This window comes from Bombyx mori, chromosome W (genome assembly GCF_030269925.1).
Source record: "Bombyx mori chromosome W, ASM3026992v2".
Lineage (NCBI taxonomy): Eukaryota > Metazoa > Arthropoda > Insecta > Lepidoptera > Bombycidae > Bombyx > Bombyx mori.
In genome coordinates, this window is record NC_085135.1 from 4,002,218 (window position 1) to 4,029,913 (window position 27,696).

A 27,696-nucleotide genomic window follows, 5' to 3' on the forward strand; every position below is an offset into this window, starting at 1 on the left:
TAAATAATGTTCTTTAACAGATTTCTTGAACGCTGCTATGGTTTTGCACGCTCGTATGCTTGGAGGGAGGGAATTCCAAAGTATAACTGCTTGTACAGAAAATGATTTTGCGTAAGCATGTGTTTTATGAACAGGGCATTTGAGAAGAGTTTTAATGTGTGTTCTACAAGGAGCAATGGAGGGACGGGCATAGGTAAAGCGATCACGTAAATATTGTGGGTAGTTAGGATTATGTAGGATATTAAATAGGAAGCACAACATTCTAGTATTTCTGCGGAAACGGACTGGGAGCCACTTGAGCTTTTTGCGAAATTCAGAAATATGATCATATTTTTTGAGACCAAAAATAAAACGGATGCACAAATTTTGCAAACGCTCAAGCTTATTGAGAAGCTCCTCAGTGGCATCCAAGTAGCAAGCATCAGCGTAGTCCAAAATGGGTAAAATGAGACTTTGGGCAAGAGAAATTTTAGTTTCCAAAGGCAAAAAATATTGGAGACATTTGAGTGAATGGAATGCAAAGTTAACTTTGCTGCTAACATTGTTAACCTGCTCATTCCAGCTTAAGAAAGAGTTAAAGGTAACGCCAAGGTTTTTAACAGTTTTACTAAAGACAATTTTTGGCCATTCATTAAGAGAGATCCAATTGCAGAATGATTTAATGCACGAATATCTACTACCAATTATGATGGCCTGTGTTTTGTTGGCATTAAGTAAGAGTCCATGAGACGTTGCCCATTCATGAATGTTTTCCAAGTCACAATTAACATCCTTGACTGCTCTATCAATTTCACTAGGTGCGCAGTGATGGTAAATTTGCAAATCATCTGCATAAAGATGAAAATTTGAGGATATCAAAGTAGTGACTGTGTTAATGAACACTGAGAAAAGAAGAGGAGAGAGAACACAGTTTTTTTTTTTTTTATCTTAAAACCTGCAATTTTTATGAAAAAAGCAAAATAAGTGTAGTGTTATTTCATTTGTGAACGTATTTAAAAATAAAACAACATCAAAACTTCTTTACTGTGATTTTAAAACAAAGTTGTGGGCAAATGGTAACGTAAAGGATATATTATTACTTATATTTAATAAGTAACATTTTGCTGTAAATGTTAATAGTTTTTTATAGACACGTAAAATGATGGTTATGTCACCCTATTGAAATGCATAAAAGTTGACGAAATTGATTTGGTGTTTTAATTATCATAATTGATAGACGGTAACAAAATAAGAATATTTCTCCGCCCTTGGTATATTTCTACACATTTCTCTACTTTATTACATATTAAACCTCCCAACAAACCTCATATTCAAAATCTTTAGACACCTGTCTACAAATGAAAACAAAAAAAAAAATTTAGTTTAACATTTTTATTTTAGTACAGTATTCTATTGGTGGTGCAATTATTTTGAGAAATGCTCAGTTACTATTGTTGATCGAAGCTGGATCTATTGAAATCTTATTCTCTGTATCCTGTAGTGTGTTTTTTTTTATTGCTTAGATGAGTGGACAGCTCACACAGCCGACCTGGTGTTAAATGGTTACTGGAACTCATAGACATTTGCGGTAGGTAGCGGCTTGGTTCTGTCCATGGGCGACGGTAACCACTCACCATCAGGTGGGCCGTATGCTCGTCTGCCTACAAGGGCAATAAAAAAAAACCATTTACAACGTAAATGCGCCAAACAGTGATAAGTGAAGCTAATATCGCTTATAACGTTATTTTATGCTAAAAAAAATACGCAAATAGAAGATGTAAATAATAACCACTAAACCAAATTTCAGCAACTTTTAGGTTCAAAGTGGTGTCTTACAATGTACTAGCGCAGTATTTGTTGGAGTATCATCCGTATCTCTACATTGATTGCTCTCCGAGGAACTTAAAGTGGAAACACAGATCTAGACGTCTCTACCAAGAAATTCGCAGACTGTCACCTGACGTAAGTACTTGAATGTGGCTGTGCAGTGTTCTAAACACAATATTATGTCTTACTGTGGGTGGCGCGAAATGGCCTCTTAAAGTATTCACCGGAGAATGGACTGTAGAAGGCGTTCTCCGAGCATTACGCCAGCGTACTCTGATCGTGAACTAGCATTTAATGATACGGCGTATTGTTAGGCACACATATGAGCTTCAAAGACAGAACAGCCATTATTAAATACAGTTGATGTCGAGCGATGCGATTGTGTCGATGTTTGAATCTCGCAGGCAGATACCAATTTTTCTAATGAAACACACTTTAGTAGTCGTTGATGGTGGTGGTAAGGTCACCAGTGCCGGGCGGCACAATAACGAGTCCGTAATTGGATGGACAGTTTATTTCCAATCACAGATAGTATAGCAATATTTAGAAGGAGAAATTACGGAGTACAGAAGGCACAGATAAAGCGGTAGCAAGTTCAAACACAATAATACCAAATAGACGAAAGCAATAAATCGTAACGAAGCAAAAGAGTACGCGTAAGTCGAGGAGTGACACAGTCTTAGCGTAGCGTTGATCAAACCCGACTGGCCGCGAGCGGCGGCCGAGTCGTGGCGCAGGCGACGACCAGTACGTACGCAGTTAAACATAGTCGGGGTCTTTGCCGCATACTAGCGGTTGCGCCCGACTATGCTTGTGTAAATAATATAATTTTGAGTAGTGTTGTGAATGTATGATTGTTTGGCGTATTTATGTACTGTATGAGAGTGTGTTATAGAATACGTTATTAAATATGATATAATATATTAAATATTGAGTAGGTGTGCAATGTAAATTAATAAATAATATGAACTAATATACATAAATATAGTAGAAACACCTACACACACGTTCTCGGATGACTTCCACACCGAAGAAATAAAATCGTGTAATTAAAATCAAACCCGTATAAATTCTATTATGCCTAATGACTGGTGATAGAACGTTTTGTTAGCCTGTGCGTATCGGTATCGCCACCCTGTCTATTTTTGTCGCGAAGCAGTAATGTATTCCGTTTTGAAGGGCGGGGCAGTCGTTAAATGATGGCCATGAAACTGAGATGTAGAACTCATGTCTAAAGTTGGGCGGCTGTAGTCATGTTGCGATGTCTATACCCCCGGTTATTACTTTGCACCCACGGGGCTTTGGCTCGTTCACCGGTCTACACAATAATAATGAAAAGGCATGACTTATTAATACCTACGTAATTATGGAATCTCGTTAAGTTCAATTTAATCTGTCGTATGTCGCTTTTGAATGTTTTACATTTATCTAAATAAAAATTGAACGTGATAAATATTGGGTGGATTTTTTTTTGTGTTTTTTGTTTCTTATTTAACTAGGGAACAACGGACATTCCTTTATTGAGACATCGTTCTCTTACAGATACTGTGCCTCCAAGAAGTTCAACTGTCGCATCTTGAAACGTTCTATTCTAAATTCGAAAACATCGGGTACCAAGGTGTCTTCAAACAGAAAACCGGAGACAGGCAGGACGGATGCGCTATTTACTTCAAGAAGTCTTTATTTGATTTGGACGATCAAATCAGCGTAAGTTAATAGAATTAGTAGGATTTTTTTTTATAGAGATAGAGGTTTTTATTTCCTAAGGATACTTAAGGACAAGGTAGTCTTGGTAAACTCCGAGAGGTGATAATTTTTTGTTGAATCAAACTTCAGAGGTGACTTAAACAGTTGTTTCAATCAGTTATATAGTACAAAAGTAGCGGTTATCATCACTGAAGTCGAGAGTAGTAAGAGATGAGAAACGTCAAGCTACGTAAGCGTTGTAACGGTGATTCTTGGTATGTCTGTGTTAAGATATCCAGTTCGGGAACCTGGCACACGGTATAGTTATAGTATTGTTCGCGGCCAGTAACTGAGTAATCAACTTCCAAAATTGCTTATTCAAATATTCTCAGAATGTTTTTTTTTATTTTTTTTTATTGCTTACATGGGTGGACGAGCTCACAGCCCACCTGGTGTTAAGTGATTACTGGAGCCCATAGACATCTATAACGCAAATGCGCCACCCACATTGAGATATAAGTTCTAAGGTCTCAAGTATAGTTACAACGGCTGCTCCACCCTTCAAATCGAAACGCATTACTGCTTCACGGAAGAAATAGGCAGGGTAGTGGTACCTACCCGCGCGGACTCACAAGAGGTCCTACCACCAGTAATTACGCAAATTATAATTTTGCGGGTTTGATTTTTATTACACGATGTTATTCCTTCACCGTGGAAGTAAAGTTTGTCGCCATTTATATAAAAGGAACAAGAAAATATTAACTGATGTTTCTTAATTTTAAGTTCCTTTAAACCTAAGAAAAGTACATTATGCCGAATGCGTTATACACCGCTTATTTTCGACAAGTCCTATATCTCGTTCTATGTATGGGCTTTAGCTTCATTTACTTGCGAGCTAGATTGCTCTATTACCTGGAGTTTCGACATATTACTGAAGAATAGATAAAGCCTTGGGACATGACACAAGCTTGTTTGGACATTATGGATTTTTTTTTTGTACGGGGACAGGTGACTGGTTAAGTTGTGTATTTTTTTATCATAGGTGTGAAGAATACCGCGCGTTCAATGACGTAACTTCTAGAAAGACGTAAAAAAACTGGTAAATTAATTATAAAGACACTTAAGCGCATGTCATCAATTAATAAATAAAAAATTGCAACCACGATTTTACTGATAAGACAACTAAATATACCGCACCATACATGATTAGGATCACTAGGTTTTAATGCCTCATTTAGACGAATTTCAACGTTACCACGGATACTAATAACAAAAAAATGTAGTTTAGTTGAATTTTTAAAATGTTCATATTAAAGTAGTCTCTGATTAAAGCCATGAACAGACAAAACGGAAGTGAAGAATAAAAGAACATAAAATAGTGCCGTGAAATTAATTATGTATTTAATAATAATAAAAAACGCAGAGTAATTTACGACTATATCGATTTATAGCCGATACTAAATTGTTAGTACGGTAATTACAAAGTACAAAGAATTCCAGGCCGGACCATAAAATATTGATACAAGTTAAGTGATAATTTCACTCGATCAAAGTTCTTTCGATTTGCTGGTCAGAGTAACTTGTTAGCAATACATTGTGCCTTTCATTTTGGTCACGATTATGTTTCAATTCCTTAGATTCGTTTACAGTGTAATGTGTCGATATTGACATTATGTTTGTATTATACTGAATATCAACGATGACAAAGCCTAAACAGATATGTTTATAGTGTTGCTGTGTGGATAAAATTCTATCCATTCAAATCCATCCATCCTGAGGAGAGTTTCAGAGGGAGAAAAAATGCTCCTACATATCTCCTAGCCCACTAATTATCGTAATTTTGCAAATCAAATTTTTATTCAATTCGATTTGGAAATGTTTTCGTTGCTGGAAATTTAAGAAAGAGTCATAAATACATTTGACTGTCGTTTATAGTGGTACAGGCAAGTAGCAATCACGGTCAGAGGTTAACGAGTGAAAAAACGACTGTCACTTACATAATATGTTTATATTTTTCACGTATTGAGGTTTTAGGGAGGTAGACCCGAATAATCTCACTAAAGGAGTTTTCTCGGTTACTAAGTTCTCAACTCTCCAGGTTTGACTGTATAATCATTAAAAAAACTTACAGTGTTCAGTTAATAAATGTAAATAGTAAGTAACTTATTTTCAGGTTTTCACAATATTTTTGTTGTATTTCGGTATATTGCAGGAATACTCGTACAATATATCGACTCGGTTAAGTCGAAATATTCATAGAATCTTGTTTCACAATAGCTTTTGAGTATCGATGACCTTTCGAGATCAATCCCTGAAAAAGTATGTGGTTCTTTGTGAACGAAAACACGTTGAATAATTTATTCGTATGAAACTGGAAAAACTTTGAAACCTTTTGTTGAAAAATCCCGAAACAACATGATATCTTTGTAAAACTTTCTCGAATTTTTTCAATAACTATACTGTGTTATATTTTCGTAATAGAAATAATAATAAAAAGGTATACCGTATTTTCCGTTGTGTGTATGGAAAAAACGCCCTTTAAAGGTAGTTGTATGAATAAAAATGAGCCCATGACCTAGCTATTATGGTTTCTTTCATGAAACTATGACTAGGGCCCACGGAGGTTCTCGCCGGATCTTCTCGGTGGGCGACGATTCCGATTCGGCGGTAGATTCAGCGAAGCACTGCTCTTGCTAGGGCTAGTGTTAGTAGATGTCTATGGGCTCCAGTAACCACTTAACACCAGGCGGGCTGTGAGCTCGTCCACCCACCTAAGCAATAAAAAAAAAAACTATATTTCTGTCGCAAAACATTATCTATAACTCCGCAAGGATTAGAGCGCGCAGCATGTAATCCCCGTCTGATGCTCGTCATTCTTCAACAGGTTGAGTTCTTCCAGCCGGAGCTGCCTATCCTCAACCGTGATAATATCGGTGTGATTGTAAAATTGTCGCCGAAGGAATTGCCCGGGTCTTCCATAGTCGTTGCCACAACCCACTTACTCTACAATCCGAAGAGAACGGACGTACGACTAGCACAAATAAAAATATTACTCGCCGAGATCGATAGATTCGCTTATTTCAACAATGGGAGGGAGTGAGTAAGATTATTTAGTGTTTTCTTTTGTCTGTTTCGACTATATTGTCCTATGTCACCTTGTGTTATTTATGTATATATAATAATAGTGAATTCTAGGTTTTTTTCATTATTTCTTAGTAACTCAGAAACTTGGTTATACCTTGTATGTAGTAAAAATCGGATCACTTTTTTATTTATGGCTTAGCATTTACCGGAGCATGTAGACCTCAACAACGTAACGATTATCATGCATCTTGAGAGTTACTCTAAGTCTTACAAAGGCTGCCCCAAGTTTCGAACCGAAACGCATTCCTGCGTCGCAGCGGAAATAGTCAAGTTGGTGGTATCTATCTACCATCAGTATTATACATACATACATTATATACGCAATTGGTGATCCAGAGAGATGAATCCAGGAGAAAGATATTAAAGGAGGTCACAACCCTCATTATTGAGGATTATCGACGCAAGGAGGAAAGAATTGGTGATGGGCCGATTTGAGAGCCCTCTCAGATCACACTCATGTGTACCTTTGTAGGGTAGGACAGCCGCACTACAAACACAACTTAAGATTTCGACCTTATTTAAAATGGAAGGTGAAATTTATGTTCTGATGCTTTTTGACTATAATTGACGAGTGCTGTAAATATCATCATTCTCCTGCCCTTCTCCCAGTCACGTGGGATCGGCGCAACATATTTTCTCCTTCCATACTCCTTTATCTATACCATTTCTTCGCTCACTCCCCTCTTACACATGTCGTCTTTCACTCAATCTATCCATTTTTTCTTAGGTCTACCTTTAGCCTTACCAAAGCTAATACAACCTAGGTCCAGGGTCAACAAAAGCATTCCCAAGGAGAGTTGACGTTAGGCAGGCGGCCTGTCATAAAGATTTTTCCAAAACTGAGAGCAACATGACGAGTGCTGTAGAGTTTACACGAAATATTAGTTTACTTCGAATAGACGACATATCTATATCCATACTAATATATAAATCTACAGTGGTTTTTACGGATGGTCCGTTTATAACTACTGAACCATGCATCCGATTGACTTGAAACTTGGTATCCATGTAGAAAATACATGTACTTAATGGATAGGCTAATATTTATATGAGTGTTGGACTCCCTACACCAAATGCGGGTTGTGTTAATGATGGGAATCTTTGTGGGGCTAAGAAATTTTAAATGCCCAGCGAAGCGGACGGGTACAGCTAGTATCTGTATAATATCAATCGAGAAGGGAATTCTACATCTAGAATCACACAGTTTGCTGTAACAATCAAGATATTTGTTAGAAATTGCAGAATTCACCATAACAACGTAAACACGGACGGGTATAGCTAGTTTAACTATTGTAAGCTCATATTCCAGAGCCAGTAAATAAATACACAGGTTGCAATAGTTCACTTAATACTGCTTTATTTGTAACTCCACTTGTACAATCTTAGATATCTGCTCACTACTCAATATACTGATTTCTGTGTCGTTTTTTCAGACTACCGCCTTTTTTATTATGTCACGTTCCCACTACTGCCATTGCTCCCACAAACAGTGTTGCTATTTAACAATCCGATAATTGCCTTAAGTTTAACATGATACATTTTATTATTTTTGTTTTAATTATTTTACAATAAACCTTACATTCGACCATCCTGACAACATGTATGTCCCCATACATGACCCAGGTGGTAACCTTACATTAGGCCAATATTTACCCAATTAGTCATCAGGTGTCCCTTCAAAGAAGTGTGCCTTTGTTGGTGCCAAATGAAATTTAACAGTAAATTACAGACATATGTAAATTCCTTCAAAACAGACTTTTCATTTGTTAAACTGCCTCAGCCAGTCAATTCTCAGTTGTGAAACTGCCTCAGCCAGTCAATTCTCAGTTGTGAAACTGCCTCAGCCAGTCAATTCTCAGTTGTGAAACTGCCTCAGCCAGTCAATTCTCAGTTGTGAAACTGCCTCAGCCAGTCAATTCTCAGTTGTGAAACTGCCTCAGCCAGTCAATTCTCAGTTGTGAAACTGCCTCAGCCAGTCAATTCTCAGTTGTGAAACTGCCTCAGCCAGTTAATTCTCAGTTGTGAAACTGCCTCAGCCAGTCAATTCTCAGTTGTAGTATTTCTTGTTTTGCTTTGAACCAATCAATTCTCAAGAACTTTCTGAAATAGTACCAACTGAACCAATCAATTCTCAGCTGTAGCATTTCTTGTTTTGCCTTGAACCATTCAATTCTCAAGAACTTTATGAAATAGTACCAACTGAACCAATCAATTCTCTATGAAATAGTACCAACTGAACCAATCAATTCTCAGCTGTAGCATATCTTGTTTTGCCTTGAACCATTCAATTCTCAAGAACTTTATGAAATAGTACCAACTGAACCAATCAATTCTCAGCTGTAGCATTTCTTGTTTTGCCTTGAACCAATCAATTCATAAGGACTTCATGAAATATAAGTAACTGAACCAATCAATTCTCAGCTATAGTATTTCTTGTTTGCCTTGTAGGTACCAATTAATTCTCAAGGACTTTATGAAATACACAAACTGAACCAATCAATTCTCAGCTGTAGTATTTCCTATTTTGCCTTGAATCAATCTATTCTCAAGGACTTTCTGGTCAAGGTGCGAACCAATCCATTCTCGCTCCTGACCTGTAAATAAAATAATACTGCAGCATAATTTATTTATCAAATTAATTGTATACATAATAACAATTTAAGCATAATAATAATATGTTTATGTACATATATTAACTGAGACTATAATCGATCATTACTAATACTATTATTCAGTGTCGGTTGCATCGTGATCAGTATCAAGTTCATTGATAAGAAGATCAAGTGACGCGATATGTATCCATTGCTGCATACGATCGTATGCAAAAGTAGTCTTGCGCTTATTTTTCATCCCTTAAAATTCAGGAATCGTTTATCCTATAATGATCATCACCTAGCACTTAAGGTTCTTGAAAGGGCCTTCATAGTAGGGTACAAGCTTTGTGTCTTTTAAAACAAGATTTTAATACTTTCAAGAGTTCTCCCTTGTTGTAATTTCGAGCCGGTTTCCTATTCCTATCGTAATAATGTTTTGTTTTCTATCCTTTCCTTAACTTGTTTCCGTATAGAAATAAGATCAGTCAGTCTCTCTAGGCACTCTTCGTTTAAGGCCGGATTAATTTCACTATTCATTTTCATACCGAACATGACTTCCATTGTTGTCCTATCAGTAGTCTTCTGTACAGTATTACTTAAACCCCATTTATTATTCCTAACTTCTTATTCCAATCCTTCTCATCGCTTTTAAATTTTGTGCAGTTAATGAGTCTAAAATCATGCAGTTATACCATTTGTGATCGTGGACTGGAATTTAAAATTTGTTAGATACCTTTATTAAGACAAAATTTCTTGAATAGTTGATATGTGAAAAAAACTTTCCTTTTTTTTTTTTTTATTTTTTTTTATTGCCTTTTTAGGCAGACGAGCATACGGCCCACCTGATGGTGAGTGGTTACCGTCGCCCATGGACTTCAGCAATGCAAGGGGCAGAGCCAAGCCGCTGCCTACCGCTTAATACTCTCCACAAGCCTCGTTTGAAGAAGGACATGTCATAGCGCTCGGGAAACACCGTGGAGGGGAGCTCATTCCATAGCCGGATGGTACGTGGCAAAAAAGATCTCTGGAAACGCACTGTGGATGACCGCAGCGGCTCCAGGTAGTATGGATGAACTCTACTCCGGTGGCGGGCGGTGCGATGGTAAAAACGAGATGCTGGTATCATCTCGAACAATTCCTCAGAGCACTCCCCATGGAACATACGGTATAAAATACAGAGGGAACCGAAGTCCCTCCGCAGACCCAGAGGCTCCAAACGATCCGAGAGAATGGGATTATCGACAATCCGAACGGCCCTCCTCTGTATGGAGTCAAATGGAAGAAGCTGGTATTTGGGAGCCCCGGCCCAGAGATGGGAGCAGTACTCCATGCGAGGCCGGACTTGTGCTTTATAAAGCAAAAGTCTTTTTCCTTATCACTAACGTGCCTATCTGGGTCACTGAAAGTATAAAATATCTCTTCAAGCATATAATGACGTTCTGCACCTTCGTGCACAGATTTAATAAATACAAACTTTGTAAAGGAACCTGCTATAACCAAAATGTACGTATAGCCCCGTTTTGACCTTATGAAGAACCCAACATGATCAAGGTGAAGCGTGTGAAAAGGAATGTCGAACTTCAAAATAGGATGTAACAATCCTTGCCGTGCATGCGATGTATGCCTCGCGTAAGCGTACTCAATGCGCGTGCATTACGCAAAAAGAGTCATTTTCACAAACCAATAATTCCGCCTAATTCTTCTATTTCGTCATGGTTCAACTTACAATTTTGCCATTGAGTACCTTTTAGTACCACCCATCGAACATCTTGTTAAACTTTGTTTAAATACCTAAAAAGCTTATTATTGCGAATGATAAAGCAGTCCTTAATAGATAAATATAAATAAATATTTTACTAACAATTACGCCACGCTAACTGGTCCCGTGATAAGTTCGCAAAGAACTTGTGTTATAGGTACCAGATATCGGAAACAAATGCAAGATTCCTATTATACACATACACACATTTAATATACATCCATAACCCTGGAAAATACATTAATATTTATCATACAAATATCCTCCCTTGGCGGGACTCGAACCCGCGACCCCCCAGTGCAGTGACCATGTCACTTACCACTACACCAGACGGACGTTATATAAAGTATAATATATAAAGTATGTCTCGATTCTACCTAAGTCCGCGTCACCTAACTGAAGAGTTAATAACCAGTCTTTATCATTAATGGTTAAACAGTCGGTGTGTGTGTGTGTGCAATAGTTAAATTATTTTCTTCCGGGACAGGATTACGCGACATTGCATCGACGTGTGCAGTTCTGGTCCCTGCCCTATACTTAACTCACAGCTAAAATCTTGAATCAAGAGCCACCATCTAGCGATCCGAGGAATTAGATCTCTTTTTGAAAGGTAGAACGTAATGCACTACAATTAGTCGCGATCTTGAATGCCTTCCTTAGTAAATAAGCCCTAAACTTCTTGAGTGAACACATAACAGCTAATGTCTCTAGTTCATATGAATGGATAACCCTTTCTTCTGGAGAAGTTTGACGACTGTAGTATGCTACTGGTTGGAATTTCCTGGAATACGCTGTAATAGAATTCCTCCAACTCCTAATTTGCTAGCATCTGAATGAAGCTTATGTTCTGCGTTTGGATTAAGACCGGCCTATCAACGAGACTTTCTCAGTTCTAGAAACGCATGTTCCTGTGCCTGCGAACATTCCCAGACATTAAGTTTGTTCAGGGGGTGTGCGACCAACGCAAAACTTCAGACCGTGTAAGTTTCCAGGACGCGAAAAGTCAATGACGTACTGTATTTTAGTCAAACGCCTTCCGCACTAACCTCACAACCCAAATATTCGATGTTGTTCTGCAAGAAACTACACTTTGCAAGGCTTAATGTCAACTTCTGACCTGTCTAGACATTGTTTTGTGGATTCTCCTTTTTCTTACGTAGGTACTAAAATTATTGGACTCACAAATTCTGATGTAGATTCCCTAAGTATGCCAGCCTCCAACACCTCATTTACCCTTCCGCGTGCTTTATCCTTCTCAGAATTTATCTCGGTTAGTGACTGCTGTACCAAGTAATAACTGGTTCTTATCAATTAAGTTATCACTCATTACCTTATGGGCCTGATTCGAAACTATCGGTGAGAATTATTTAATTAATCTATTTATAACCTTAATCGCTTCGGTTCGAAAAATTATATTATTTTCTTGTAATAGAGCATTTAGCAGTATTTTTCAATATTAAATCAAATTTCTTGTAATAGGCAGCGTATTGATACTGGTGTGACAGTCGCATATAACTGCACATTTTTTAACTAGGTAAATGCCTCCACTAATAATGGCTTCGTTGTTTAATTTTGCCACTTATCTATTAGTTATTAACACATAACCCATATGCTGTACTAATACACAATATAACGCTGACACTTCCGAATAGCTAGCTGAAGGTGACTTAGTATTTTTATTATTTTCCTCGAACAAACAGCAATTCAGAATCTACATTTAAAAACCTCAAAGTAGTTGAATCTTTATAAAAACTAGCTGACCCGGCATGCTTTGTAGTGCCTCAATCGATAAATAAAGAACCTAAACTTTTGTATAAAATAAACTTAAAACATCCAACGTCCGTCCGACGGGGGACACATCAAAGGAAAAACAAAATTGTTATTTTTATTTAATTCCGAGCATTTCTATATTTATCTACCTTTTAAACCTTCCCTGGACTTCCACAAATAATTCAAGACCAAAATTAGCCAAATCGGTCCAGCCGTTCTCGAGTTTTAGTGAGACTAACGAACAGCAATTCATTTTTATATATAGAGATTATATGAGTTTGTTTAGTAAAAGATTTACCAATTAACAAAGACTCATCTAACAGCTGATCATAAATTAATCTACAAATCACTAGCACGAACGCCATCAATCTCGAGATGTTGTTGATGAAGTTAGCTCCCGGGTAACTTTGTTAGCTTATTACCAAAGCCTTTCATGATGGTTGGTATATTGTCATGAATTTGCCTAATCTGTGCGCTATAGATATTATAATGAGGGTCATTTCAAAATCCACGAGCGACTCAAAGACCATACCGTTAATATAAACTTTCTTTTCTTTTTAGGACTTGATTCGCTGTCAGAGGCATTTTTATTTTTTCAATAGCGATCGTTGTTGATCATTATCCGTGTCCCTATAACTCATTAGAAACTGTAAAAGCCTTTCTGGAAGAGAGCAGCGCAAAGCTAAGGCACTAGACTTCATAGCCCTGTCACTAATTCAGTGAATTATGCAATCGACAGCGCGCTTACCAGAAATACCACATGGGTTTAACAGAGACAGTTTTTCATAATAGTATTGCTCTATAGGTTCATTAAGCTTGCTTCTTCATCTCAACATGTCTACGAAGCACTGGCCATAATTTGTTCGTGAGGTTTATAGTAAGTGTAGAAAAGTGTATAGTGGTGGTATCGTCCCAACCATACACCGACGCGCCTTCATTAATTTCACACATTTCCTGTGATATTTTATTAATCATCGATGTGTTCTGCGCTAACGATTGAGATTCGGGACAGTGCTTAATAGACTATTGTTTTGACAACAAACATCATTAGTAGAAAAAGGAAGGAGTACGTGACCTGATATGTGTTGCACGGCGTTCATGGTTGACGTTTGCATGCCGCCCGTAGTCACTTCGGCGCGTCTCTGTAGCTGCACGAAGAGAGGTCGCACGTGGCCTCTCGGTTGAAGAGCGCCGTGTACTTCTCTTGCATCGCTATAAAATGTCCCGCTCTTGCTGCAGCTCTTGTTCTAGTCGCTGGATACGTTCTTGGTACAGTTCCAGCTCCCGGGCCCGGCTGCACGTGCGAGAGCTGCTGCCACGAGTACGAGATCGGCTGGGACCCGCTTCACCTCTGCTTCCTTTACGGCTGCGCGAGGGTGTCATCAAACGATTGTCTATTCATGTTCTGGAACTTGCAGACGTTGCAAAATGTTATTTTAAATTGAACGTGAATAATATGAACAACGTTCAACCTATACTAATATGATAGAGAGAGGACAATTGTTTGTCTAAATTCTCAGTCATCGGACCCATATCAACATTATTTCACCTACCCCAAATGAAAATATCAATGAAAAGCATGGGCAGCATTTTATCGACGGACCATGCGAGCGGGGCACCGAGCAAAAATTAGTAGAATGAGAACTATATAAAGTTCGTAACTAGTTATGCTTTATACATTGAATTCGTGGTTGAAACACAGTATTTAATTCAAATTAACACACCTAAAATAAAAGGTGATATTAAAGAATATGTACATACGTGTACACAACATATATACGCATCATAAAACTCAATGCGATATGGTCGCTGTTATTAATAACATAAATTACAATGTTATTTTGGTTGTATTCTAGCTCAACAAACATTTGAACGTTGAGTTATAATGAAACACGTGACATAACCATAACATCAGATAGTTTTTAGTTCTCAGTTATTAAAATAGTAAAGAAGATGCCACAATCATGGCGTATCACTTTATTCCGGGCTAAACTTTGAAGCTACCTCCGTAGTCAGCGCGGTTCTAATTCATTTTCTATACTTTTTTTTTTTTTTTTTGCGAAATATAAAATGACGGCCTATTAACAAGAAACTCAAGAATGTACTTACGTGAGGCGATCCCACTTCTGAGATGTAAGCTCATATTCCAGAGCCAGTAAATAAATACACAGGTTGCAATAGTTCACTTAATACTGCTTTATTTGTAACTCCACTTGTACAATCTTAGATATCTGCTCACTACTCAATATACTGATTTCTGTGTCGTTTTTTCAGACTACCGCCTTTTTTATTATGTCACGTTCCCACTACTGCCATTGCTCCCACAAACAGTGTTGCTATTTAACAATCCGATAATTGCCTTAAGTTTAACATGATACATTTTATTATTTTTGTTTTAATTATTTTACAATAAACCTTACACTATGATGAAGTATTCGTAACGGACTTCCTTGTGATGCGCCTTTGCGCCTTCCAATCACTGCAATATAATACGGAAGAAGCACTATTTATGGACATTTTATGCTAAGACACACACATGGGCTTCGACAAATGCATGTGACGGGCTGACCTCCCTTTCAAATTATTATTTTTCAGGTCCGGCCATTTTCCTGTTATACTGACAGGTGATTTCAACTCCACCCCAGAAAGTGCTGTGATAAAATTATTAGATAGAGGACGCGTTAGGTAAACGTTCAATCTATTATTTGTCACATAAAATGTTTTACGAGAGAAATCGCGTTTTACGAGTTTTTTTTTCGAATTCATTTAGATATGTACTCCAGATTTCTTATTTTTCTACATCCGCCGCTGGTGTCACGTGTAATGATGAAATGGAATGACGGGATTTAGATTTGTAAATGTCATGATACTCAACGGATCCACTGAGGAGATTTAAGGCAGGCAAAATTACTGGAAACAAGAGAGTTATTTTTTAGTTTTAGTTCTAATATATCTCGAAAACACTTTCGTTATTCGGAAAGTTTTTTTATTTCTATTTTCCTTGTAGACAGACAATCACACAGCTCATTTGACGGTGAGTGGTTACCGTCGCCCGTGGACATCAGTAATGCCAGGGGCAGAGCCAGGCCGCTGCCTACCATTGTCCGCTGTTTATAAACTAGATTGCCTCACTTCGCAATAATGTGTGTTGCATTTCTTCTCTCACGCTTTCATTATTGCGACTGTTGTATAGGCGAGTTTCATAACGACTACACGCGAACATACCGAACATCACGTTCGTGTAATTATTTTCGGATAACCAGAGGGAACCAAACTCATTATTTAGCCACAACATAATGTGGGAAGTTTAAACGACAAAGGAAGATCTTCCACCGAGCGGGTGATATTAGCTCGGTAGACCGACAGTCCAAATGTTGTTGTTCGGAACTTGTATACTTAGTCTGGCCATAAATACTGTTACAATTAAAAATAAACAAAATATTACATTTGAATTTGCAATCCGTCATTTTTATATGATTGCTCATTGAGTTCTCATTTTGGCGCCAATACAATATTTTGCGATAACAAAATGGAGTGGGGTGATAAAGAGAACCAAATCGCTGTGATTGCATTACACAAAGTAGGTATGGAGCCAAATGCAATTTTTTAAACTCTCCATACGCTTGGTATTAGTAAAATGTTTGTGTACCGGGGTATTAATAGGTGCAATGAGACCTCCTCTATTTGTGACAGAAAAAGATCTGGCCGTCCACGTAGTGTTAGTGCGAAAAAGGTGGTCAAAGCAGTAAGGGAAAGAATTCGAAGAAATCCTGTCCGAAAGCAAAAGATTTTATCTCTGGAGATGAAGATAGCACCTAGAACCATGTTGCGTATTTTAAAAGATGACTTAGGACTTGCAGCCTATAAGAGACGTACTGGTCATTTCTTTACTGATAATTTAAAAGACAATAGGGTGCTAAAATCGAAACAACTACTGAAGCGGTACGCAAAGAGAGGTTATAGAAAAAAATTGTTTACAGATGAGAATTTTTTTACAATTGAGCAACATTTTAACAAACAAAATTTAGTAACAATTGGTTGGGTTCTTCAATAAAATACTGATAATGTATTAGGTTAGGTATTTATTGCACACCTTGCTTAGCTGGCGGTAGACGAACGACTGCCCTCGCAGGAGCGTCGCCCGACATCGTACATGCATACACGTCATATTGCAATGTGCAACATTGCATATTACCTACACTACAAAATGACCGTATTTATGCTCAAAGCTCTAAGGAATCTTCCCAATTAGTCGAGAGAGTGCAACGTGGGCACTATCCGACTTCAGTGATGGTTTGGTGGGGTATTAGCTATGAAGGAGTGATTGGGCCATACTTTTGTGAAAAAGGTATCAAAACATCGGCACAAGTGTATCAAGATACCATGGTAGTGAAGGCCCTTAACAACACCATGTTCAATAATCAGGAATGGTCCTTCCAGCAAGACTCGGCGCCAGGTCATAAAGCTCGGTCTACGCAGTCTTGGTTGGAAACGAACGTTTCGGACTTCATCAGAGCTGAAGACTGGCCATCGTCTAGTCCCGATCTTAATCCGCTGGATTATGATTTATGATCCGTTTTATGGAGACCACTTCGGATAAGCTTTTTATATTTTAAATTGTATTATATTTATGTATTAAACTAACACTGTAAAAGTAATAAATGTTATTTCCCATAGAAATTTGATTTTTTCCTTTGTAACAGTATTTATGGCCAGACAAGTATATCTATACTAATATTATAAAGAGGAAAGATTTGTTTGTATTGAATAGGCTCCGAAACTACTGAACCGATTTTAAAAATTCTTTCACTGTTTGGAATCTACACTATCTCTGAGTGACATAGGCTATAAAGGGGAGTCAAGGTCGGGGAGTTCCGGGTAACCTACTCCGGAACCCGGACGGCGTGAAGCGCGTTGCTCTTTGGGCAGGCTTAGACAACAAAGGGAAGATCTTCCACCGAGCGGGTGATATTGCTCGGTAGACCGACGTTCCGAATATTGTTGTTCGGAACTTGTATATATGCGAGCTTATCTTGAAAATGTCATAAGCGAGATTCAGGCATCAGGTCAATTATCTTGCGTTGTATGATGGCTATCGCCACACAATGTGTATTTTGGTTTGAGTTCTCATCATTTTACAGAGCGAGTTCACTACGAGACAATTCGGATTGGAAACGAATCGGCGTCACCGATAACTGCCAGCACTTGGCCGTTTATTTAAACCGAGAACAGGGATATCCATCGAATTTCAACAAAATTAAGGTCAGTTCTGGTCTCTTTTAGGTTTTAGGTTCTATACGTATGCAAGAAACTTGTTGCGGTAGTCATCATAATACGCAAGATATTTGACCGATGTCTGAATCTCTTATAGATCCGAACAATTTCAACGGCTCTGTGGGAGATATTTGTCGTTAAACCTCCCAAAAAACTCACCCTTGCAGATTCTTCTAATACAAAATAAAAAATAGTTAAAAAAAACTAAAAATGCTTTTATATAAAATCCAACTACAAAATAGTGTAAAAGAATGTATTTTATTATAATCCGAGAAATAGGCGCGCCTGGTAGTTTCCCTTCTTGGTCTTGACGCAAATAAAGTCGGGGTTCAAGGAAAACAAAAAAATCGCTAATCTTGATTATCCTAGTAAGGATGTAACTGTTTAAAACATTGAATTGTCATCGGATCTAAATGACAAATTTCGAGTTAACCCGATATTTTGAAGGGGGTCAAAATCATTTTCGAAGATTCCGTTACATACATACATATGAAGCTAATGAAAGGCCATTAAAATAATTTCCAGATACACAACTCGGAATACGCTTTCGACTCGGCCGACGCGGACGAGAGTGATTACTGGAATGATGCTCACAATCGGATGTTCAACAGTGACGTCATAGGTCACTCCCTAAACCTGATCTCTGTTTACAACAAGTTCAAGGCGGACGGGCAAATGGAGGCCTCCACTTTCCAAGACCATTGGGTCACGGTCGATTACATTTATTTTAGGTAAATACATTATTTACTTACGTCGGTATTTTCGTGATTATTTCATGATAAAAAATTACATAAATAATGTTGTTCACATTGATCTGCATTTTGCGCATCACTTAAGCTGGTCTAGACCGAGATTATCGAAAACGTATCGTATTTAAATCTGTATTAAATGAATATGAAATTTTTATAGGGTAGGTGCATTTTTTACCTATGTTAATAGCTTTGAGAGGCTATTTCAGTTTCGCCTTGATGTGTAGGTGAGCTCACGGGGTTCAAACCGGAGTGTTACCAACACTGGCCCTAGCAAGAGCAGTGTCTCAGCCTCTTATCTTATAATTGATCACATTTGAGTGTCTTCATGTCGTGAATTTACACTTTTTTCCCTGCCTATTCGTTGGTAGCTTAAGAGGCTATTTCAACTTTGCGCGGACTGGTAGGTGAGCCCACGGGCTCAACCTGAGAGAATTGCTAACTCTAGCCCCAGCAAGAGCAGTGCTTCACAGAATCTTACCATCGGATCGGAAACGCGACTGAGAAGATCCGGTGAGGAACTCAGTGGGCTGTGTCTATGGGTGTTAACGCCTACGAAATTTTACTGAGCAATATTAAATTTTTATTTATGTTCACCGACACAATTTTTACACACTTCAATTAATGGCCGTGCCAAGCTAACTTGTTCGCAACGTAATAAATTAACAAAAACCTGTATAGAGAAAATACAAGCACAAAATCGATTGTGGGAGTTTTATTGAAGAAACCCAAGCATCCAACATCTGGCGACCGTGACAGGACCTTCAAAATTCTTCGGAAAAGAACATTTTTTCAATCGGATGGTCAAGTCATAGTATCGGTCAGAAACGTATTCGCCGAAACCAGCTGCCGTCCTCAACTGTATCCACGGGATCTTGGAGCTCAAGCCATTGCAGTCATCGTCGGTCATCGATCAGCAATCAGCATCGAGCCGCAGCCCAGGCCAATGCAGCTAAGTGCCCTTCCCATTACTTTCCCGTCTATATAATCACACCAACCTAAATTCCAATAACATTTTTCCTATTTACCCAAATCGATTAGTCTGTACTTGTGCTAATTGTCTTTATACAGTGTTTTTTATGTTTTCAATAATTTCAATTCATTTTTTTATCATAGTGAATCTTACCCACATCATAAAAATATTGAAACCAAAAAGTGTCTTTCTTAATATTCGTTATTATTTTCTGCATTGAGTAATTATATTTATATTGCTTACAAAGGAAGACAAGCGGACGGCCACCCAACAATAAGCGGATTTTGCTAGATAGTTATTTAAATAACTGAATACCCACCGTGCCTAATTAATTATTTTTTTTATCCCCTCTTGCATTGTTGTTTTAATTCACACAATTTAGCCGAACATTCCAGACAAACGGTGCGCCTTCGCACGTTACCTACTGGCTGCGATAAACAAGTTCAGCCCCGCTGTGTCCCAGGGTTCCGAGTGAGAGTGCAGCAGGGCCGGACTCCAATGCAGGTCACGTCTAGTCGAGGAGCGTGAGATAAATTTAATATTTTTAATTTATTAATTAACTAAACAGATTTTATTCTATTTTTGCATTCATTTCATTATCTGTAGTACTAGACTTTGCTTTTCTTATTGCTTCTTTTACCAGTTACATATAATAATTATATTAAATTAATTTACAAATTTTTTACTTAATATATTAGAAACTTATAATTTTTATTTATCATGGGAGGTGAAACTAGTGCAAAAGACTCAAGATTTGCTGGATCTTTTTGTTAAACGTAGCTCCATAAAGGGGCAAATAACTAAATTTCGGAACTATTTAACTCAGACAAGCTCAAAAGAAACACTAACTTCTTGCTGACTTGCTGAATTGACACTTAAGCTTAGCAAGTTTGAGTCACTGTCAAATCGATTTGACGACTTGCAGACTCAGATAGAGGTTTTGAATCGTAGTGATTTGACAAACGAGGTTGATGAGCGAGATGACATTGAGCAGTTATTTATTACAAACATCGTTTCCGCTCAAAGCATTATTAAACAACATCATGCAAGTAAACATGACGAAAGTAATTACAAAGACCTTAACTCTAGTCAGTCATCAGCTCAATGTAATATCGATCATCATGATGTTTTAGGATTGAAATTGCCCCAAATACAAATTGCTAAGTTTGACGGATCATATTTCCGTTGGCTTGAGTTCCGTGACACGTTTCTGAGTTTAATTCATAACAATGAGCGAATTGCTGCAATTCATAAGTTTCATTATTTAATGTCATACTTAACGGGTGATGCAGCACGCATTATTACTAACTTCGAAGTTTCTAGTTCCAACTATAAAAGTGCTTGGCAATTATTATGCAGTCGTTATGATAATAAGCGTCAATTGATAAATCATCATTTAAATTCATTATTAAATATTCAACAGACAATTCGTGAGTCTGAAAGATCTTTAAGATTTATGGTAGATCACATCACTAAGAATTTAAGGGCATTGTCTAGCCTTTTTTTTTTTTTTTTTCGGGCCGGGGGCCGAACCTCCTACGAGGTCCCCGCGCCTAGGGGGCGCGCGGGGTATGTGAGACTCAACGATCTGCAGGTGTTGAGAGCAGATCGCGGGCCCAAGGATTTTAGGGCCCACCCACTAAACGACTCCCCTGCACTCTTACACCCGACGTCCGATCTCCGTCCGGGGTCAGAACCCGTTCAGAGTAGGGGGGTTCCCGCGGTCAACACTACAACCAGACACGCGGCGCCACCCCGAGGACGCCCGACCGACGGGTCGTCGAGGCGATAGTCGACGACCAACGACGTCGGTCTCCGCTGTACGGCGGCCCTACCGGGCCGCCCGGGCGGTGCCGCTGGTGTTCCGGGATACCCCGCTGGGCCAGAACCAGCCTGCCGGGTCGGAACGCGATACACCGCCGACCGGGTTGCTCTTCAACAGTATGTTCGGCGACGACAGCGACGACGAAAATGCGGACCGCATCGCAGTCCGCAGCCGCCGACGCGCCGTCCCGTCCTCCTGGTGCCAGCGCGCTAGAGTGACGGTAGCGTGCGGCGCAGCCTCAACCCCCTTAGGTCGCCCCGTGACCATCACCGGGAGGAGACTGCCTCCTCATAGGGGCTGGAGCTGGACAAACGCCCTCCTCCGAACCCCGGCTCGACGGCGGCGGCACGGCGCCGAGAGGGAAGAAGAGCTCTCCCTCTCCCGTTCCGCCGCCTCCTTCTGCGAGATGGTGGACTCGCAGAAGTCGAGCATCGCCTGCCAGGACTCGTCGCTGCCGAGCATCGTAGCCACGACGGTCGGAAGCGACAAGTCCAGTCCTATTTTTGCAACGAGGACGCGGCGCTGCTCCGCGAAAGCGGTGCAGTACGCGAGCGTGTGCTCCGCCGTGTCCTCGTTGCAGCCACTGCAGTGGTGGCACTTCGGCGTCGGCTCCCTCCGGGCGACGAGGTGCAGGTAGCGACCGAAACAGCAGTGTCCCGTGAGCACCTGCGTCGCTCGGAAGGTGAGACGTCCTCGGTCGCGATTCACCCAGTCCGAGAGGACCGGGCGGATCGCCTCGACAGTCCGTCGCCCGTAGGCGGGGTCCGCCAGGCGGCGAGACCACGCCTCGAGCACGGCACGCCGAGATTGAAGTTTCCGCGCTCGAACTTCCGCCGCGTCGGGACGCGGCTCCCCCCTGGAGCGGAGATCGCATCGCCACGCGTAATCCGCAGCGAGCGCCTCCGCTTCTAGGTCCCAGGGAGGCGTCCTAGCTAGCACGCACGCCGCCTCAAACGAGACGGTGCGGTATCCACGAACCGCCCTGACCGCAATCGCGCGCTGCGGACGTCGCAACGCCGCAACGTTGTCACGGGTCAGGGCGTGGCACCACACGGGAGCCCCGTACAGTGCCATCGACATTGTCTAGCCTAGGTCAACCTACCGACAAATGGGATGTCCTCATAATTCACATAATGAGCTCAAAGCTAGACAGCCACACTCTTTTGAAATGGGAGGAGTGTCGTGGCGCGTTGGATGATGTACCGAATTTGGAACAATTTTATAAATTTTTAATTAATCGTGCTGACGTCCTTGAGTCTATAAATCGTAATTCGTATAAATCAATGCATGCGAATCGACGAAGATCAGGGTGGTGTTTGATGGCTCTGCTCCTACTTCCTCCGGTTATTCTGTCAATGATCTCCTTTTGGTTGGTCCCAACATACAGGATTCACTTTTCTCCATTCTTATAAGAGCTCGACAGTACAAGTACCTCCTGACCGGTGACGTCGAGAAGATGTACCGCCAGGTCCTAATTAATAAAGAGGATAGAGATCTTCAACTTATATTATGGAGAGAGGATGAGAATACTCCAATCAAGACGTTGCAACTTAATACTATTACTTACGGAATGGAAAGTTCTAGTTATTCGAGTACACGCTGCCTTTGGCAGTTGGGTGAAGACTGCTCAGATCCCCTGATTAAACAAATAATACAACACGACTTTTACATAGATGATCTCATTACAGGAACTGACGATGAAAGTAGTTTGCGTCATATTCATGAAACAGTGTCTGCAGCCCTTCAGAAAGGCTGCTTCAATCTTAGAAAATTCAAAACTAATTTACCAATGATATTAGAAGGGACCACTGCAAGTTCAAGTAATAATTTGATTGTAAGTGAATCTTCTTCAACTTTGGGTATGGGTTGGAATCCATCCACTAATCAGTTGCACTTTCCTTTTAAGGTTCCACCCCCTACTGCTGTTCCTACAAAGCGATTCATTTGAAGGATTACTGGTGGCCCGGAGGCCTTTCCAGTTTCACCAGGACAGGTGGGCGAGCAAAGGCTCAGCCAGGAGGGGTGGGATTTGCTAACAGCTACCCGAGCGCCTCCGAAGGAGACCTAACAACTCAAGAGTAGCTGCTTCGCGAATTAATCTACTACCGGATCGGAATCGCGACCCGCTGAGAAGATCCGGCGAGAAACTCAGCGAGCTGATTCATGGGTTAGGTTGCACGGCGAACTCTTTGTCGAGTTCGACGAGTACGGTTACCGAGGTCCCTAAGCCTGCTCCTAGAGCTGAAGGCGTCTAGTGCAAAGGTTATTGGATCTGAGGGATCCGTAAGGACGTGTCTAGGGCGTCGACGGTGACTGGCTCCTGCATGATCAGGATTCGGGGAGTAGTCAGCGGCGGCTACGATAAGGCGATTATCATGACGCATAGCCTTATCGAAGTACCGTTCCGACGCTGACTTCATGTATTTCTGTATAGATTCGAGGCCCAGGTCGTCGTGTAGGTCAACGTTCCTCACGAACCACGGAGCTCCGACGGCTAACCTGCAAAAGCGGGATTGTAGAGATTGAAGGGTGTCTATGTGTGTGCGGGCCGCGTGAGCGAACACCACACTCGTGTAAGTCATGATGGGCCTTATGCATGTTTTGTAAAGTGTCACCTTGTTCCGAAGGGACATTTTACTCCGCTTACAGATCATGGGGTAGAGTCTACCGAGAATAAACGCGGCACGGTCACGGACTGATTTTATATGCCGGCGGAATGTCATCGATGCATCCAGGGTAACGCCCAGGTACTTGACCTTCCTGGCCCAGGGTATGGATTGACTAAAGAGAGTAATCGGGGGTGTGAGATTCCTCCTCCTAATACGGGAGGAAATCCGTGTGGAGCTTCCCCTCTGAAATAGCACCGCAGTACTTTTCGCTGGGTTGATGTCTATGCGCCATTTTCGGAACCACTGTCCTAGGGCTAGGGCTGCGCTCTGAAGCTTCTTCGCGATTAGGGACTTGTTTCTACTGGAATAGTAAACAGTCGTGTCGTCGGCGAATAAAGCTAAATGGGTCGGCGGCGACCGGGGAATATCGTTAACGAATAAGCTAAATAGGAGGGGTGAGAGGACAGAGCCTTGCGGGACTCCAGCTGTGAGAGGTCGTGGGGAGGAGCGGGTTCCCTCGACTCGATATCGAAAAGAGCGGTTCGACAAGAAGTCCCGTATGATGAGCACGAGACTATCCGGCACGCCCATGTTGAATAGTTTGAAAATCAAACCGTTGTGCCAGACTTTGTCGAACGCTTTTGCGACGTCGAAGAAGAGAGCTCCCGTGTATAACGGTTTTGGTCGATTAAGCCCCACAAGAATGTGCTCCGTGAGGCGGTGCACCTGTTGAACGCATGAGTGATTTGTACGGAATCCGAATTGTTCATCGATGAGAATGCCCTTGGATGAGACGAAGTCTCTGAGGCGTTTGTAGAGCAGACGCTCATACAGTTTACCTAGAGACATGACGAGGCTGATCGGGCGGTAGCTCGTCGGATGATTTTTTGGTTTACCGGGTTTATGTATGCCGATAACGTCCGCTTCTTTCCACACCGCGGGAAAGATACAGTTCGCCATAGCGGCATTGAAAATAGATGCCAACATCACGATGAGTTGGACGGGTAGAAGTTTAATAACGCGGTTGGATATACCGTCGGAACCGGGAGCCTTGCGAGGACGTAGGTCTTTGATCAAGTCTTTAACTTCCATCGGGGTGACGGGTGGTAACGCATCCGAGGGTGGCAAGGAGGCTCTGCGTTCTACCTCACTGTCTACTAATTCTACATGAACAGGGTCCACGGATTGAGTGCTGGGCGTACACTGGGTTTGCAATGTATCGGCCAGCAGCTCTGCTTTTTCGTCATCATCGAACGCCGCGAGTCGGCCTGAGGGGCCTACGAGGGGGGGCATAGTTACTACCGTATCCGATTTGAGAGTACGAGCTAAGCGGTAGTAAGACCTTTGGGAGGGCGCGAGTCCTTCTAAGAAATCAGACCATCTGGCATCTCGGACTTCGGCGATGCGAGACTTTACGTCGCGTTGTAGGGCACGCATTCGAATACGATTTTCCGCGGTAGGATACCTGTCGTAGGCGCGTATTGAGGCGTTCTTAGCTCTTAGGAGCTCCCTAATATCGTAGGACAATTTGAAGCGGTGAAGGAAGTCCTCCGCTACAACTTGTTTCGATGACCTATCTAATGTCGAGGTGATGTGTGACGTTAAGATGTCTATGGCTTCAGCGGTATCCTGAGGAGACGGGGTAGAGTCCGGGCTAAACGGTTAATAACGCTATGTCGAGTATATCCGGGCGATGCGCGATATTTAGCGGGTAGTGAGTCGGGGTTAGCGGAGCGACGATATCGAAGGCGAGATCATCAACTAACGCATCAAGCCGCCTGCCATTCGGGGTTGTGGTGTGTGAGTTCCACCTGATGTGTTTACAATTTAGGTCGCCCGCCAGAATGACAGAGCTCCCCATGCCGAGCAGCGCCTCGATATCACTGCTTAGAACGATCTTATCCGGTGGAAGATAAACGGACGCGATAACGGCGATCGGCGCGTGTCCCGTCAGTGAGATTCGGCACACTGATGCTTCGATATTAGCGAGCGCGGGAGGATCGAGCGGGACGCAATGCAGGGCTCTTCTATAGTAAATGACGGTACCACCACCACGAGCAGAGAGCCTGTCGTTCCTGACCATGTTATAGTTCGCGATTTTAGGGTCACGGCGCGCGGGCTTAAGTAGGGTCTCCTGCACTAAAAAGATATCAATTTGATGGTCACGCAAAAAGTCAGAAACCTGATCACGTTGATTTGCGAGACCGTAAGCGTTAAAAAATCCTATCGTTACGGATAGGGGCTTTATTCTACTTATATACGCCATTGATTACCGGCGGAGTGAGGGGAGGACGTACGTATTTAATGACGCGTATACGTCGGCGTATTCTTGCACAACGGCGATAAAGTGTTGTGCAGTGGAGGCAGCGCGAATGGCGTCGCCCAAAGCGTTAACGCGCTCAAAGTTGATCGACTGAAAGAAGTCGATCGCTAAAGCGAGATTGTCGGACGCGGTCGGAGGGCAAGTCGCGGGAGAGGGACGAGTCGCGGGGGCGGGACGAATCGCGGAGGAGGGAGTTGTAGCCGTGTTCGTGTACGGCAGCGGTTTCGCCCAGGCCGAGACACTGGGCACCGGCGCCGGAACGAACGCTGGCTTAGCCTGCGACACAGAGGGTGCCGAGGCTTTGATGTCTGGGCCGGAAGCTCGGAGGCGGTTTTTTTTTTTTTTTATTGCCCTTGTAGGCAGACGAGCATACGGCCCACCTGATGGTGAGTGGTTACCGTTGCCCATGGACTTCAGCAATGCCAGGGGCAGAACCAAGCCGCTGCGGGCTTTTGGCGGGCGACGCGTCGATTTATTTTAGGGGCTCGGGGGCATCCGCGGTAATTTGCGGGGTGACCCTGTGTTCGACACAGGACGCAGCTAGGCGGTTCCGTCGCGGTTTTTTGATCGCGAGTGCATAGGGCCGTGGCGTGATCGCCTAAGCACTTGACGCATCGGGGGCGCGCGTGACAGTTACGGGAAGAATGCCCGTATAATTGGCAGTTATGGCACTGGCTAGGTGTGCCTTTCTTGTGTGGGGTTTCGACTGCGATTCCGGAAAGGCTACAGACCGTTCGGATGTTGAATATTTGCTTACCCTCGGGGGTAGGCTGGAGGGCGACGAGAACCATATTATATGGCTCCCTTCCGCGGCCTGTATGCATGCGGTGTACGGAGTTAACCGGTAGGCCTTGTTCGAGAAGGTCGGCCTTAACGAGCTCGGCATCCAACACTTTAGGGATGCCACGTATAACGGCACGGAGTTCGCGCTCCTCCTGGAGCGTATACGTGTGGAAACTTATACGCTCCTTACGGAGGTAAGAAGAGAGGGCCCTATGGTCGTCGGGTGTTCGAACCTTAGTTTGAATGCCGTTCGCGAGGTTACGGGCATTCGTGAAATTGATATTTTTGGCCTTAAGGGCCAGGCGATTCATACTATCTTCGCTTCTAAAAATTTTCGATCCTTTGGGTTTATTGAGTCCTTGCGTAATAAAGGCTAAAATGCTTTTGCAACAATTGTGGTT

The 27,696-nt window shown here is 41.6% G+C and overlaps 1 protein-coding gene across 1 annotated transcript in view; it reads left to right on the forward strand.

Moving 5' to 3' along the window:
* Positions 1–27,696, forward strand: part of LOC134201687 (protein angel-like) — a 37,701-nt gene that overhangs the window by 6,719 nt on the left and 3,286 nt on the right. The window contains exons 3-8 of the mRNA XM_062676928.1: positions 1,787–1,941; positions 3,349–3,513; positions 6,377–6,588; positions 15,355–15,444; positions 17,901–18,021; positions 18,559–18,764. Coding sequence (XP_062532912.1) covers positions 1,787–1,941; positions 3,349–3,513; positions 6,377–6,588; positions 15,355–15,444; positions 17,901–18,021; positions 18,559–18,764 — 949 coding nt within the window. The remainder of the gene's footprint in view (positions 1–1,786; positions 1,942–3,348; positions 3,514–6,376; positions 6,589–15,354; positions 15,445–17,900; positions 18,022–18,558; positions 18,765–27,696) is intronic.